Genomic DNA, 17,567 nt, shown 5'->3' on the forward strand with positions numbered 1-17,567 from the left:
ACTTTACAAAAATATCTTACGACTACGATTGTAAAAATAATTAAGGCACATTTTGAAAACTTCATTTATATACCGTCTGTAGTATTGCGGGTACAATTTTAGTGATATGTAAATAATTTTAACAGCTAAGTATATTCTAATAAAATTATGTACCGCTTTTTAACAACAACTGTGTATATGTTAAAAAAAAAAACGTTACTAAGCCTCCAAAAATATGCGAGTAAAATTTTGGCAGTGATAATTTTCGCATGTGAATTTAAAATTACATGTTTGACTTAGAATACTTCTAGATAAGTTAAATATCATTTCAGTCGACGCATATACAAACTTATCACATACATTTACGAGATATTAGGTCATTTAAGTGCTAACTTCGTATAACCCAACCCAGATGTTGCACACGTGAAAATTCAATTGTATAAAAAATCCGCTTTTGATGTAATTTAGACCCTATATGTGACAGTTTTACAATATCATTGCTGGTATTCATTTTTCAAATATATGCTAACCATATATTAGCGCTACATCATTTAGCTAAAAATATTTCGATGGTAATCTTGCGACGCTTATTTGGATGTCTATTTTGTTTCCACGTTCTCATGTTAAATTTCTAGCAAATATCGTTACATATTGAGAAATTGCCTAGATCATAATATCAAAGCAATAAGGGTCGAACTCGTATATTTTTGTTTAATTCCGCTGTAAGCATAATCTAGCAGTGACGTTTCAAAGAGGTATTTTTCTTTTTGTAAATCTATTTACATTCCTATTGATTCCTATGCTCACGAGTAGTCCCAAGGGGAGTAGTCAGAGGCATGTTAGTCGATAGTTGCTGTTTTTTTTTAACTTTTTATTGAACATCGGCTTGCCTACGATTCATCGAGCATGTTGACCTAAAGTTTTTGATTTCTAAATTCAGCTTTAATACCTTGGTATTAAGTCTCAATTAGAAATCGGGTAAGCCTCTTTAAAATGTCACAGCAGTAACTTTGACAAACAAAATATGTTGAATGCTCAGCTTAGAATAGAATGAAAACTAAAATTTTGTCTGCTATTTAGACAAGTTTGCTGTAGCGTTCTTGTAGTAGATCTTTGTTTTATGTGACGTTCAGAAAACTAGCGCTTGACTAGGAGGGAATAAAGTTTAGATATCACTCATTATTGGTATAAATCATCCAAGGGTAATTTAAAGAAAAGTAAGTAAAATTGAAGACAATTGGACGTAGTTTAGCGTAAAAGATCCTCTAAAATTTGACATTTAAATGAATGGCTTTTCCGTTTGGCAGAAAGTTCAAATTTTACTAACAGATTTTTGTGGATTGGATCTTTTACCCTAAACTAAGTAAGTGGCAAAATAGTTTAGAATAAGCCAATCGCTAGTCCCCCGAACGTATCAACCCCATATCTTAAAGATCCTTCTCATCGCACCCCAGCCCCGCGGACCAGTTACAGATGCCCCCCACGGGGTCGAAGCTCAGGCCTTTAGGACAGATGTACTCCCAGCCTAGTAGCGAGCCGTTATCGATGCGCGCGCACGAGATGAACTTCTTGCACGACGATGGGTGGGGGAAGTTGCCGATGTCCAGGCATTCTATGGTTCCTGGGGAAAATTAGATTTGTGTAAAGGATTTGTATAGAGGGTGTGAGATCTAGCGACTAGGTTTAGTTAAATTCAACCGGTCGATCAAATATATTATGTAAAGAAAGTCGCATGCAAGTTCACGAACTAGTGACTGAAGCAGTTGAGAATTGGTCTAGATCAAATTGAGACTAGAATAGTTATCAAAAAGTACATACCTAAATCTCTTAATTGGGAGCGTAAAACTTTCAGATTAAAAATGAATTGGCGCAGTCGGTGGGATGGAGCGTAAATTGGTAGATAATGGATGTCTTTGTTTTAAATATTATAGTTTATAAATGCGATCTTTATTGTGGTGCTATTATCATATTTTACAGGAAATTGAAAAGAACTAGACTACTGTTTTAAAGGGCGTTCGAAGTAGCTTTGCACCGTGGAGAACATATATCACTTATTATGAGTCTAAAACACCTCTGGGTGTTTTATGATAGCTTTTATTAATGGTTTTATTCTATAGTACTGTTCTTACCTTTCCCATGTAGTACGACCTTCGTCTCTTCATACTTCTCCGCTAGCCTTTCTGATCCATCATCATAATAATCATAATTATCAATAGGCCTGTATGTCCTATTCGGCAGGTCCTTCTGAATCTTCTCGAAGGGTTTCTCGAACTTCTTGGAGGGGACGCGGCGCGGTTTGGGCGTGGTGGCGGGAGCCAGGGTAGGTGGTAGAGTGGTGGAGATCTTGCGGAGGATCGTCTTGCGGGTTGCTGGTTGCCTGGTCGTTTGCGGCGTGGTGACAGGTGAGAGGTATTGGTATTCGTCTGCGGAAAATAAAATGTACTGTTAGTTTCAACTTGTCCTGCCGGCATTAGATGTATTGTACTCGTAGCTCCGAGGTTTCTTACGAATATATATTATCTGAACACGACTCATATAATAGCTTTATAGAAATGTTTAGTTCCTATGAGCATTCTGTATGTTCGTATACGAATAAACGTGTTTAGAATCAAGAGTTAAACTTTCGACAAAACTAGGACAGAGTTCTCAGCTGGCGGATAGTTGTTCTTTTCCCATCGCAGTAAAGTACTAAATCTATTAATTAAGGAGGATAGTTATGAACATAGGGCGTGCTTCTTTGAATTCATAAAATACGAAATTACTCGTACTTACCATCATAAGTCTTGGTAACCGGCGACTCCAGCAAGTACTCTCTGGTGAAGTATGATGGTTCCTGCCCAGGATACCCTGAGGTCGAGTACCCAAACTCCTCCACCGGTACTCCCACATACTTGTCATTCCCACTCAAGTACCTCGCCGTAGATGGACCGAGGTTCTTACCTCCGGTCACACCTTGGTTTAGTACTGAAGGTATGGAGACAGCTCTTGAGACAGTAGACAAGAAAACTGGGCTGGTATTAGGAGGGTTGTAAGTAGTTTTAGCGTAGCCAGTCGTGGCTTCGTACGCTCCAGTTGTAGAAATGTAATCCTTGTTTCGTAGAGAAGTGGATTCATAATTGGGTGTGCTGAATTCCTCGGAGTATATGGTCTTGGGCTCGGTGAAGTCGGTGTATTGCGGGGTGTAGGAGTAGTCGGTGGTCTGGGTTCGCGTGGATTTCTTGGTCGGTTGTGAGTCGTCGTCGTAGCTGGGGAGTTTGGGGATGGGTGCGGCTAGGAGTTGGTGGGCTGCTATGGCTAATGCTGTTTCGGCGCTGTTATCTGCAATACAATTTTTTTTGTAGCATTATCACGGGCGTAATTAATTATGTGGTAGACTGGATATAATAATCGAAAAACCTTCAAAGAACTGACTTTCCCGGTAACCATAAAAGCTACATGCATGTCAATTTCCCTGCTTACAGCCGGATCTTCAAGTAGGGTTACTTGAAGATAAGAATTTGTACTACTAATAGTTTACCTTCAACCGTAGTGGAGCCCAAAGTAGTCGTATCACTCGTGTCCTCTTGGCTCTTGGGTTTCTTCAGCTCATCTAGCTGATTCTGTTTTATGCTGGCGCTGTACTTCTTGCTGTGTCTCTTTGGTTCTTGTTCGTTGGTCGCAGACGGGTTCTGGTCTCTCGTTTCGTCTTTGAGATTAACGAGCGGTCGTTTTTGGATTTTCACAGTTGTTTTCGGAACGTATCTCGGTGTGAGCGCTGGATCTTCGATCGAATCTGCGAAATTAAAAGCTATTGAGAACGGGTCTAGTCGGATGTAGCTGTGGAGCACTTATAGTAGTTACATATTTTAGAAACTACATATTGTGAAAAATCATTGAAGGTAACGAAAGTCCAACAAAATAATTCAAGGAATTGTACGATCAACCCCAACCGATTTTTTTTTCATGTCACAAAGACAAAGAAAGACTTGTGAAATGATACAGAATTTCTGGTTTAAACAATTTGGGATGCATCTTTACTAGACTCTTTAGCTTATGGCTCCTCAGCAGACGCCCCTTAATTTATGTCCTACTGGTTTTGTATCGAGCAGTCCAATAAAAAAACTGTCAGTGTCACATCTGATTCTACTGAAAAACCCTAAAAGCCGTACCAGTATCTCCGATGTCCTGTAGCGACTCCTCGCTAGCCAGGCCCGCTGTTGAGGCTTGCGTGGTCGACGTAGTCGAGAGTGACGACTTGGTGGACGGGCGACGGCGGCTGGCGATACGGAATGGTCGGCGAGACGTTGGGGCGGAGGTGGTTGGCGACGAGGAAGCAGATGGTGATGATGGCGATGCTTGAGATGACGGGGATGGCGTCGTTGAAGTAGCTAATGGTAGAGAAAGAGTAATTTTAGTTTTAAGCAAATCTGGCTTAGCAATAATGTTCGTATGGGACATTTAAAAAACCGAGTATTCATAAAGTCACCCCGACAACCACAGGCAAATACATATTGTGCAGCAATCTAGCCATTGGGGAAAAGAGTTAAAAAATCTACCACCGGGTAGATTTCATCATCATCTTAGGGTAATGAGGTACCTAATATATACAGATCTGGATTTATCCGGCCGACTACCGTTAAAATCTATGCTAAATAACATTTAATTATGTATCTATCTTCTTTAGGCACAAAAATATATCTCTGCCCTTTTTAATTCGCCCCATTAAACTTTAAGCTTGTTTTTGTAACACAATCATAAATGTAATGAATCATTTAAGCTTGTAAGCACGTCCACATGACTAATAACGTAGGTGTATTATGCGGCACAATCCGCATTTTTATTGCGTTATACACCTTGACATTGAAAGCTCTGAATACTTGTTTGTTATTCGGCATTAACCTACATGTTAATTGTCAGATGAACACATATCACGCCGGATCATAAGACTGAATAGAATTAATCTTTTGTATGTATATGAGGTAGATCTTCATGTCTATTTGCTTTCGAGTCTTTATAGGTAGGTACGAGTACCTTGGAGGATCTTACTACGAAAAGCACTTGGTTAAATAGGTATAGATCCATTATCCTAAACTGTACCTTGTATATTATACGTACCTACAGAGTAAATTTCTCTTTTACTCAATAGACAAAAACGTGAATAGGTCCTTCTACGTGACAAGTTATTGTGCAAGGATTAGTGCTAGTATTTTTTTATTGTTCTATCAAGATGTAGTATAAAAAAACATGTTGGCGTAATTATTGTAGGCCCTTTTGTTAGGACTTGCAGACCTGACTTTACAATTGATGCTATCTTATCTAATGGTTTTCGGGGGCCCTGGCGGATACACTACGACCCATAGGGATCTTTTGTGCAATTACCCCTTAGGAAAGATCCGTTAACTACTCAAGAGCGTTTCCCACCATTTCCATGTGCCGGGCAGCGAAATGATATACATGGAAGTATTCTGTCCGCTCAATTATGACCCAACGCAAACTACCCCGCGATAGGCGGTACTTACAAACTGCTCGATTGGCAATCTCAGTACGCGACCGAGATGACAGTCAGTGACAAATGGCTAAATTGATTTATAAAAACAACGTTTTTGTAATAAAAATATATTCATGTGTCGTGAAGTGGTGCAGAAGTTATTTTAGTTCATACCAAGGACAATGGAATCACTTTTCACTTGTAGTAAACAGATAACTCCAGTAAAATTTGGAAAAAACATGACGATTTGTTTTCAATACTACCGTGCTAAGCTAAAACGTAACAACTGCATACGACTTTCATAACAACATACGACTTTTTAAATTGCGAGGATAATAGGGATGGTGTTATGCCAAATGAAGCAGACTATTTTATTAACTTGTGTTTGGTTTAGGTATTTTCTATATAATTATAAATAAATTCCTTCTTACAGATTTGTATTTTCCTTTTTTATTTCATGAGATGGAGCTATAAAAAAACTACCTAGTTATTTCAAATTAATAATCAAATTTGGTATTGCCATTTTACATTACTTTCCATTCAGATTCCCACAAGATGCTATTCGCAGAGAACTATGGAAAAAAGCGTCCAATTAGAGAGACATGAAATTGAGTGGATGCCTGGCAAGATATCTAGAATGGTGTACTTTCGTTTGGGCCAAATACATTTCGCCAAATTTCACTTCCCAACAAACTTATCGCAATAGTTTCATTTCCCAAAGACACCTTTAGCAAAGTTACACTTCGCATATAATTTATTTGGTCAAATTATCATTTGGCATGATTTTACTTTGTCAAATGTTATTAGGACAAAAACTTATTTAGCAAACGTTTTTTATTGTCTAATATTATATTCCAAAAAGACATGCTGCGCCGACCCCAAGTGAATGGAACAAGGACAAGAGAATGATGATTATATTACAATGAAGTATTTGAACAAATTAAATTATAATTATAATTATTTATTATTTTTCAGTTGATGATTATATTCCAAAAAGATGTTTGGTCAAAATTGTCACTTCGCAAATTTGACAAATAAGCATATCTATTTAAAGTAATTTTTGTTATGTTAATATAGGTACGTTAAATTCTACGTAATTTGGGTGGGTTGGGTTAGGTTTGAACTGCGATCCTCACAAAACGGAACCACTATCAGAAAAGTGGGTTAGGTTAGAACTGTGACCCTCACAGAATCGAAATGCTATTAGAAAAGTGGGTTAGGTTAGAACTGCCGTCCATACAGAAACGAAATACTGTGTACTAGAAAAAGGTCATCGAAGTGGATTAATTAATTTAATAGAATAACGAGATGTAAAAAAAATTGCATGTCTTTTTGACTAAAATGTGGTTTAAAAATTGGTAGTTATTTACAATTTTTGGGTTACAATTATTACTTTGGTGTTATTTGCTTTAATAGAATAGCAAGATGTAACAAATTTGGTTATCATTTTATATTAAAATGGAGTTTTAATTTTAGTGATCATTTACTACATATTATAGAGGAATGTTTTTTTTGTCGTTACATTTTACTATGTACATATATGTAATGATCAGCTAAATACCAGACAAATAAATTCCGCAGCCTCCTCTCTATTGGTACCTATGTAAATTGTATGCCATGCAATATTTTGGGACATGTAAGTTATGCTTAATGATACATTTGACTAAATAATATTTGGTAAAATGAAACTTGTCCAAGTAATTATTTGCTAAACAATAACTTGCCAAAAAAGACTATTGCTAACTGAAAATATGCGATAAGTTGTTTTGCCGAACATTTTTTTGGGAAATGATAATTTGGGAAACATAGTTTGGGATGTGATACTTTGGGAAACGTTTTTGGGCCATTCGTTAGTAAACCATCTAGAATATGTTCTATTCATGAGATATAACCCGTGAGATAATCATACCCGGTCTCCTATATGTAGATACATTTTTCCTATCATGCTTTAACTGAATTAATTTAACAAATGCACACAGAAAAAAGCGGCAAATTTAGAAAATGTAAGCGCGCGAACGGCTGTGGTCCCATACAAAATTTTCATTTTGCACCTTATTCTACTGACAAACTTGCTTGACCGGGTATATACATATAAAATATTCTGAACTGAAAGTGGGGATTTATTGTGACTCCGCCTGTTCAAATATTTTTGACCCGATTCTTGTACCCATGTAAATTTTGCAGACTGTATAGCCAGTCCGATTTCTAAGATCAAGTTCGCCATACATTTACTGTGGCGTACTTGATCTTAGAAAAACGGACAGACTATACCTGAACGTGACTTCGCACTGCCATACAGATAGATAATAAAATATACAAAATACTTATTATAGCGGAATACATTTATACAACAATGATATATATTTACTTATGTTGAGTTAGTCTGTCATGTCATAACAACATTTTAACTAGTTATCTTTTAATCTGCATTAAATTATTATACGTGAATTATTTGACTGGTTCTTCACTGTATGGCATAAACCTATCCCTGTCCAAGTCATATTCTAATCAAATATGAACCGCGAACTCTAAGCGGCCAGTACGTACAGCAAGAAGGTTATTAGCGGATTAATGTCGCTGATTGGTAGTTATTGACATTATATGCATTTCATCTACACTTAGCTATGTACCATTAGAGTAATAAAGATGACTCTTATTTTGTTTACCAGCTTTGATTACAGGCTCTGTAAACGCGTCGTCCTATTTGAATGTAGGCGTAATTGTGTGTGTGTGCTAATTTGGCCCGAGAATTTGAACGGTAATGTTCCTAAAGGCGGTTTCCATACTAAATATATGCGTTCACTGGTGCCGGGTGATGGAGCTCGACATTGGTAGCGTTTTAATTTCCTTTAGTTACGATTGATGCTAAGTAGGTAGGTGATAAAGGCTCACATTGTTGTAGATTCAGACACATTCGGATGACGCAGAAAACCTTAATGGAGCAAGTATAAAGGCTCGGACGAAACGAACGAAACGAGGAAGATTGCATACTCATAGGTCATTAGAGTGCAACTTACTTAGCATTGCCAACGTTTATACAGCAAACATTGAGCAACTCGGCGACGTGACAAATAGCATTCGTTTGATTAATGATATAACGGAGACAATGTTCATAAATGAACGGGTTGACATGCTGTCTTAGAACAGGCTAGAGGGTATTGAAACCGCTTTTAAGTTTCATAATTTCATTGCATGTTGCAAACGGACAATAGTTTTCTACCTCCACCAATTGACGAAGAAGGACTATTTCTATTTCTTGTTAAAGGCATATTTAATGTATATTTCTATAGATGGCATGTTCGAAATCCAGAAGGTTTGAATATTATAAGACGTCGTTTGATTTGTCTTTTTTTTTTAAAGTTAGTCTTACTCTTCTTAACCATTTTGTTGTACGGTGTGGAAGCTTTAGAGTTAATTTACAAATTGTATGATATTATTTCTTGCTCTTTATTCTGTATGTAATTGTAACTAGTTCAGATATTCACGTGGCATTTCCATCAACAGTATCTATTATAAAAAAATACAGAACCATATTAGCGCATAACCATATACGGCCTAGCTTTCCTGCTTGAAAGGGTACCTTTTAAGACATCAAAAATAATTGTAGTGAAAGTGCTGTTTGTCTTGATATTAGCAAAGGAATCATAATCGAGTTTGCTAATTAACGTCGATATACTATCGATACAATGCAATGCACACATCCATACACCATTGTCCATTCTCGAGCACCCGTGAAACGGGCGGAAGTTCCACAAGGCATCGCTAACTGGCCGGTAATTATGGACCAAGAGGTTATCACACTGTTGCGGATCCGCACGACGCTCCGGTGTATGAGCGAGACCGCGCTATGCATAGATAGTAGTGTCTCGCTAGCACACCAGAGGACCTAGCCAAAATACCAGTCGTTTGCGCCGTACGAACGAAACGGTAATGTCTCTATCATTCTTTCATTTAAGTGCGACGGAGAGACTTTCGTTCGCTGTGGTGCAAACGATTGGCATCTTGGCTAGGCAGCTTGGATCCGTACCAAATGTGAAGAATGCCTTATAGTATATTTGGAGCGATACCATTGTTAGTATTAACTAACATACCTAATGTATGGTTTGAATGGTTGAAACGTCTAGAACAATAAGTATGACGGATTGAGACTTTGTAATGATGTTTCCGCTTTCGGAACGACAGGTACGTATAGCAATGAACAAATTGCAGAACATTCCCAAAAAGCGGAAACGTTCTCGAGAATGTTCTCAGAACATTCCTGCAACATGGAAATTATTGTTTAAACTAGAGAATATACTTGAAATAAAGTTTAAATAGGCATAGCTTAAAACTAAATGTTATTATGCATATATTATTGTCTATTACAGTTAGCTATTTGGTTGATGTGATAAATTTACCAATAAGTTGCTTAAATTCTCACTGTATATCAGAGAACATATCGACTTTCGACAATTTTTTCCAAAAATTTGTTTTTGTTTCATTAGAATCTAGAGGCCTCTATCTCCCGCCATGCCAAATCACAGCGCGCTCGGACCAACATGAAAAAATTAAAAAAAAAAGTCGGCCTTTTTGATTTTTTTTAATGCAGTTTGTTTTGTCTCGGGGCCCTCTATGACATTTGGTCGCGCACCCCCCACCTATCACGCACCGTTTAAAAGTTGCCATACAAAATAAAAGTGGCCAGTTTTCCCGCAATTGTAGCATTTTTTCAAAATAAAATTTTTCATAGGTTTCTAGGAGATCCCGAGATTCCGTGACCAAAATTTCAGCGCGCTAGGACAAAATTAAAAAAGTTTAAAAAAAAAAGTCGGCCATATTGAAAAAAAATGGCGGCGTCAAAAACTGCCAGGGTCCCTCTATGATATTTGGTCGAGCACCCCCCACCTAAGTCTGACGCCGGGCCGTCATACATTTTTCTGACCGGAAGCGGACGACCAAAAGTCGGAATTTTCTGGGGGTAAGGACTACACCTAAACTATCATGAATATTCATGGTATAAACTACGATAAATAAATAAATTCTCGTTCTCGAGAACATTCTCAGAAGTTACCGAGAATTTCTCATGTGGAAAGTTTCGCAACTTTGGAAAGTTCTCGTGCGTGCATTGCTAGGTACGTATCTAATTAAGGCAGGTAACCTAATTGTAAGTTTTTTATTTGAGATGGTCCATTGCTTTATTCGGCAATCGTTGTGCGCTATGGACATACAAAAAAGTTAAGTTACCAAACAGAAAAGAAGACTTTGCTCTCCGTTATCCGATTTATTCGGTAGAGGGTACTTTTGTTGCTTATTATACTCTGTATCTTTAGGTATTTAAATAAATGTAAACAAAATCTACCCTAAAATGGCTCCTTAAGCCAGTTGAGGGTAGATGAAAACAATACATGATCAAATAAAGTAGGTTAAAGTCAAGTCTTTCAGTGACTGATCCAGGCGGTTTTGTATTTGGTTGGTTAACCAATAAATAAATAAATAAATAAATAAATATTGGGGACATCTTACACAGATCAACCTAGCCCCAAACTAAGCAAAGCTTGTACTATGGGTGCTAGGCGACGATATATATACTTATATAGATAAATACATACTTATATACATAGAAAACACCCATGACTCAGGAACAAATATTAGTGTTCATCACACAAATAAATGCCCTTACTGGGATTCGAACCCAGGACCATCGGCTTAGCAGGCAGGGTCACTACCCACTAGGCCAGACCGGTCGTCAAATAAATGTTATAACTACCCGAAAATATACAAAATTGTTTGTTTACTTTTATTTAAACCTAACAGATAAAGCCTAAAGATACAGACTATAGGTAGATTAGACTTGTGATTGAGTTCATAAAAGAGCGCTGTCTGTGACCGAATAACCTAGTCCATTGTACTTAAGTGTATTCACGTATTTCTGGTTTATGTAACATCGGATATGATTGTTTACTGAATGTTCACTGATCCACTTTGTACCCAATTGTTAATTATAACTAGTTTATCATCAAAAGAACCTGTTAAATAAAGATATGTGGTTTCTTCATCAGTATTTATTTTCAAATTGTTGAACATAAATAAATATCATGGGAAAATTCTACAGAAATAGACCTAGCAAGTAACACGGTAAGGAGCTTCCAAAAATTTGTTTGTATTTTTTTTATGTGTTTTTCTGATAATAATGAAAAAAATCGAAATAAGTCCAACGAAGGGGCATAGCTCTGGTTAATATACATAATCTTGTGTTAAAACATTTTAAATAATGTCAATGTCCAGAGAGGAAACTATTAGGGGCAGTAGAGTAGGTAATTGAATAGCGGATTTTAATGTAATTTTTATTTGATTTATAACTAATTTTAATTTAATTTTTATTGTAATGTATATTTTAATCTTACGTTAATATAATTTGTGTTGTGTGTAATATTATGTATAGCTAGTACTGTGTGGATCATTGCTGTCTGTAAATAAATAAATGATTATGATTTGTATGGCGATGCGATCGTCCAATTCGTCCACTATCTGCTTAAACATTAATCAGTCAGTGTTTATTTCCAAACGGATAAAAACCTTACATAAGTGTTGGCCCACAAGTATAACGAGCACAAAGTGTGTAGAACGAGATCAATAGTGTTCTCAGCGATTAATCGGATCATTTCTCCATCGTTTCACAATCGATTTGTTTTGACGTGGGAGCGCGCTGATCGTAATTAACATTTGTAATGCAATGGGAGAGGTTTAATAACTAACATTGAAATACCTATTTAATGATCGACATACGTCTTGAAAGCGAGATCAAGCTTAGACAAACTGAATCGGTTTAATAGTACGAGTAATATCACATTATCTAAAGCTGAAACGTTTAATTTTGACGGGTACTTAGTGAAACATTATTTTACCTATCTCGAAATTAGGAGCCGTTTTCAATTACGTACTTTAAATTTAATGTGTGTGTTTATTAACGATGAACGTGCTGTACTGCAGTGGGTTTCATAAATGATTTTGTAACACTTCTTTTTGACTAACCTTAACTGATTGTCTACTCTCTTCTCTTGCCACCTGAGAGCTCACGATCGTCGCTCTCACTAACTAGTACAAATCCCAGTCGCTGTGGCCGAAACCGGCCAGGACAGGATGATGATGATGGTTTGTTTTGTTTGTCTTATCTTTAATAAATTGTTTTTTTTTTCTTTACTGTTTCTTTTATCTATTAAGGAGTCCAATAAACAGCATTCTATCTGTCGATATCGATCTAAATCCTTCTAATTAACCTCCTGAGATCCAGAAGCAATTGTTCTGTTTTATAAATTGGAACCCTTAGTTACACAATTAAAGTTAAAAGTAGATTTTGGAATATGTACAAAAAATTGTAAGCAGGGACTTAGGAGGTTAAAATACCTGTGCTAAGTTGAGTAGTTACAACTAGTTGAAGCGGATGGCTTTACCGCCAATCCAAGCTGCAGCTGCTAAATTGTCATTCAAATTTCCTTTACATATAACATGTAAATTATACAACGATCTACATGGTCCTTCGAGCCGGATTTCCGCTCTGACAGGTTCTTGTTTGCCGTAGATTCATGTTTAGATAAAGTGTATTTTTAACGGCGCTGAGACGAACTGACAATGGAAGTGTCGCTGTCGAGCGAAAGCGATTACAATCTCGTGTTCCATTGCTAACACGATCTTATTCACACTGTTTATTGTTGTAGTTCAGTGTTGTATAATTTAGTTATACACGGTGGCTAACAAATAACTGCATTCTCGTCGCCAGGGAGGTTTTAGCGTTATACTGAGTAACTTTTACTATGGGACCAACCCCGAAATTGAGAAAAAAGAATTACCCTCCCATAGAAAATGGACCAGCCAAAATGTATGAAACAGCCAACATTTTTTTCGCGATTTCGGGGTTGGTCCCATAGTAAAAGTTACTCAGCATAATCCCAGAACCTTCCTGGCAACGGGAATGCAGTTATTTTTGGCCACCCTGTATAGTTATAGAGGTGTGTAAATTAGCTTGACAGATTGATAAGAATAGGACTTGAGAAAAATAACTTTCTATAGAAAAAAGCATAGGGCTTTCGGGCTTCGAGTTGCCGCTCTTTAGAGTAGAATACATAGAAATGGCTTGCACCCGATTTATGAGAAGGAATTCGTGGTGGTAATTTGCCTGTTAATGAGACTAGACTTATTTATTTATTTATTTAAACTTTATTGCACAAAAGAAAACTTATCGTACAAAAGTCGGACTTAATGCCAAAAGCATTCTCTACAAGACTACTACTCTACTAGACTTATCTGCATAATATATGCATCAAAGCTGTCTGTATTCGTGGTAAATATTATGTTGCATTATTTCTACATTCTATTTATTACTGATGTAATTAATTTATCGAAAAAATACACCTCATCAAGCACAATAACGCAAGACTTGCACTTGTTCTAAATACCAGCTACATTTTACACGCGATTAGGGATGCTTTAGATAAAACAACAAAGCGTCGATTAGAACTCCGTTTCCCAGATCCAGATCGAAAACGGCGTTACGACAACGCGTGAGACGCAGTAATAGGGCTTATTTCATTAAGAAAATGGGCGAATTTCCCACGCGTAGGGCGGGTGGCGAAATTTCGCGTATTGCCCAATGGTGGGTTATGATGACCATGGCGTGTTGGCGACACCGTCGTGGGAATATATTATGTTTAATGAGTGCGTGATTTTATTGTGTTGGAAACCTTTCGAAACTGTCTTTAGGAACAGAGGAAGTGGAGAGATGATTTGATACAAATGACTTGCAATGAATAAACCGTATAATTTGTTTTTTTTAGCATTAGAAAGAACTTGCAAGAAGGTAAGCGATCTTGGCATGTCTTAATTGTAAAACGCTTTTTAAACAATCTTGATATTTACCTAATTTCTAATGCTAAAAAAAACGAAGTATAGGTCGCGATGTTACGCTCTCAGAAAGGAAACCTCTTCATTTCTTTTCATAATGTATAATATATTTGCGTTCTGCTTCTCAAATAGTGGCACCGCTTTAAAAGTTTAACTGCACTTCAACATTTATCAATTGTAATTTGTATTTTTTTTAATTTTATTGCATGATTGTAAATATCAGTTTAGGATATTTTAAGACTTAGGTACTTTGTAAGCAATTATTTGTACATGTATGGTAGATTTTAGCGGACACTTTATATTTTGTGTAATATCCTATTGTTCTTACCTGAAAACGTGAAAAATACATATCATTATTATTATCTTCTATCAAACGTCTTTTATTTCCACAGTGTCACATTTTGAGAACACTTTACCTACAGTCGCCATCAGATATATCGGAGCGGCCGAGGTGCTCACAAATATCTGAACACGCCTATATTGTCAGGGCGTTAGAGTGCGTGTTCAGATATTGTGAACACCTTGGCCGCTCCGATATATCTGACGGCGACTGTACAATAAAACTTGATTCGATATAAATCTGATTCAGTGATTTAGTGCACCAAAAGAGCTCCGATCTTTAATTATAGTGGTTACATAATGATGGCTCCTATTAGCCGAGCGCTCAGTTAAGAAAAAACTAGGTTTTACAAATCGACAGACCATTGCATCTCGTTTCGCGACTATGAAAGCGCAGATCTCCGATACACTTGACCGCGCGCTTTCACCGCGCATCAGAGGAAGATGACTGCTTATGTTAGGTTAAGACTAAAGCTGTAAACAAACCGGTTAAACCAGAGTGATATATGTAGTTTATTGTTACAGATAGAAATTGAGTGCCTAGCCAAGATAACAATTTTAGATATATATTTCAACAAAATATTAAATTACATAAATTACTATAAGACATAAATAGGAATATAAAACTAAAACTAACTACAATTAAAATAACTAAAACTAAAAATTAAAACAATTGTTATCTTGATATCGGAATGGGCAATGTGAAAACGCTCTAATACTCACGTGACTTTTCGTAGCATCTCTGTCATCCCGATACATTTTTACATTTCTCGGAGTAATTAACAATGGAGCCGCCATTAACAGGCGTTCCCCTCTGTCGAAAATAGGCGGCCAATGGTCAACCACATGTCAACCATATGTATGGACTGACGTTTATCTGACATGACGTACCCATACATTTGATGTGCCCCTCCCCCGCAAAAAACGGCAGACTATTTTGTACCAAAAATTTTAGACATGGCGTCTCCGTTGGTTATATCCTCTAAGTTACATTTCGTTTGGCGTACGGAGTAGGTACTAAAAGTATTTCAAACCTTTAGAGACCCAGAGTATGTATAGCTTGTCATAATCTCGCATATTTTTTCCGTCGTCATAGTACCTACACTTTCCCACAATTCACTCATCAATTCCCACAAAACGGCAACAATCTATCGCCTTTTAATTGAATTACCGTTATCGCAGACTCGCCACAAAGACCGTTGTTTGTTGTTATGTTCTCACGTGACGCAACGCGGTGGCAGTGAGTGTTGAGTGTTGACCCAGAACTTTCTCCAGAGACGCCGAACGTAATTCACCGGCTCCTCTGTTATAAGACTATATTCGGAAACGGATATTTAATAACAGTACCGGAGTGCCATTTTATAAGTTTTATGTGAGATTTTTTTAACTTTCTTGCTTTTGGAAAATGAACTATCATTTCTTGTGTATAACACAACTACTTATTTGGTTTTGGTTTGGAATCGTAGATTCCGGTGCATAGATGGTACTAATTGGCAGGGCAATCTTTTGATCCTGTAAATTAAGAATACAGGCCGCGTAGCCAAGACGCCAATCGCTTACGCTTCGTAGCGATCGAAACGCAACTGTCACTGTCACCCTAATATGGAAGAGTGATAGAGAGGCATAATGCTTTTCGTTGTCGAAGCGATAGCGATTGTAACCTTGGCTAGGCCGGCAGTTTCGCACATAGCCCTTTCGCAAAATAGGCTTTTAGCCGTTTCGCAATATTGTGATTACTGTATATTTATTATTTTTATCTTTATATATGTATTTTGTATTTGAATATGGAGACCTAAGTTCTCGTGAAAAATACGTGAGTAGATAATATTATGAGTTACGAAAATCGGAGAATTAATATTTAATATAATTTTCACATTATAATGAAACATTGAGAATAAGGCCCGTAGTTACGTCAAATATGAGCGAATCGAACACGCAAAACGAGAATAATGCAGGGTGATTAGTTTGTGTAGAGCCGAAGCGTGTTGTCATAAACTTTTAAATTAGACTATTATATTCCATGATGCATGAAATTTCTTTTATGGTAGCACGACTAATAATTTGAATGAAATTTATGTACAATGGGTGTTCCAAAGTGCACGGAGATGTTTCAACCATAATATTAAGGCATTACGGTTGACATGTATCCATGTACTTTTGAACGTCACTGTACCTACCTATTTATTAGGGTTCCGTACCCAAAGGGTAAAACGGGACCCTATTACTAAGACTTCGCTGTCCGTCCGTCCGTCCGTCCGTCCGTCTGTCACCAGAGCGCCTACCGCGAACCACGTTCGACGTGTTGCCTCCCTGTCACACTAACGTACTAATTTACAAGTGTGACAGAGAGACAACACGTCGAACGTGGTTCGCGGTAGGCACTCAGGCTGTATCTCACGAACCGTGATAGCTAGACAGTTGAAATTTTCACAGATGATGTATTTCTGTTGCCGCTATAACAACAAATACTAAAAACAGAATAAAATAAAGATTTAAATGGGGCTCCCATACAACAAACGTGATTTTTGACCAAAGTTAAGCAACATCGGGAGTGGTCAGTACTTGGATGGGTGACCGTTTTCTTTTTTTGCTTTTATTTTGTTTTTTTTTTTGCATTATGATACGGAGCCCTTCGTGCGCGAGTCCGACTCGCACTTGCCCGGTTTTTATTAGTTGTACTGTTGTACTCGTATTTACTGTAGGTACTTTAAAAACAGTGGTAAAGAATAGTGTAGGTACATCATTATTTGCTAGGAAATGATATACCTAAGCCTAAGCCATTACTCGCTGTGTCCCTGGTAGTATAATCATTTATGAGCAAGTGTGATAAGAAGTGATACTTAGCATAATTAAAATATTGTATAACATTAAATAGGTACGTACGTAAGAAGTGATCATTAGTGAT

At 37.1% G+C, this 17,567-nt stretch overlaps 1 protein-coding gene across 1 annotated transcript in view; it reads right to left on the reverse strand.

The window, feature by feature from the left end:
* Positions 1-1,363: 1,363 nt before the first annotated feature.
* LOC134669865 (mucin-5AC) overlaps positions 1,364-17,567 on the reverse strand; it is a 178,464-nt gene continuing 162,260 nt past the window's right edge. The window contains exons 22-26 of the mRNA XM_063527483.1: positions 4,128-4,346; positions 3,497-3,751; positions 2,752-3,297; positions 2,109-2,402; positions 1,364-1,600 (exon numbers count right to left, since the gene is read on the reverse strand). Of these exons, the coding sequence (XP_063383553.1) occupies positions 1,407-1,600; positions 2,109-2,402; positions 2,752-3,297; positions 3,497-3,751; positions 4,128-4,346 (1,508 nt within the window). The 3' untranslated portion in view covers positions 1,364-1,406. The remainder of the gene's footprint in view (positions 1,601-2,108; positions 2,403-2,751; positions 3,298-3,496; positions 3,752-4,127; positions 4,347-17,567) is intronic.

Source organism: Cydia fagiglandana, chromosome 13, assembly GCF_963556715.1.
Source record: "Cydia fagiglandana chromosome 13, ilCydFagi1.1, whole genome shotgun sequence".
Taxonomy (NCBI): domain Eukaryota; kingdom Metazoa; phylum Arthropoda; class Insecta; order Lepidoptera; family Tortricidae; genus Cydia; species Cydia fagiglandana.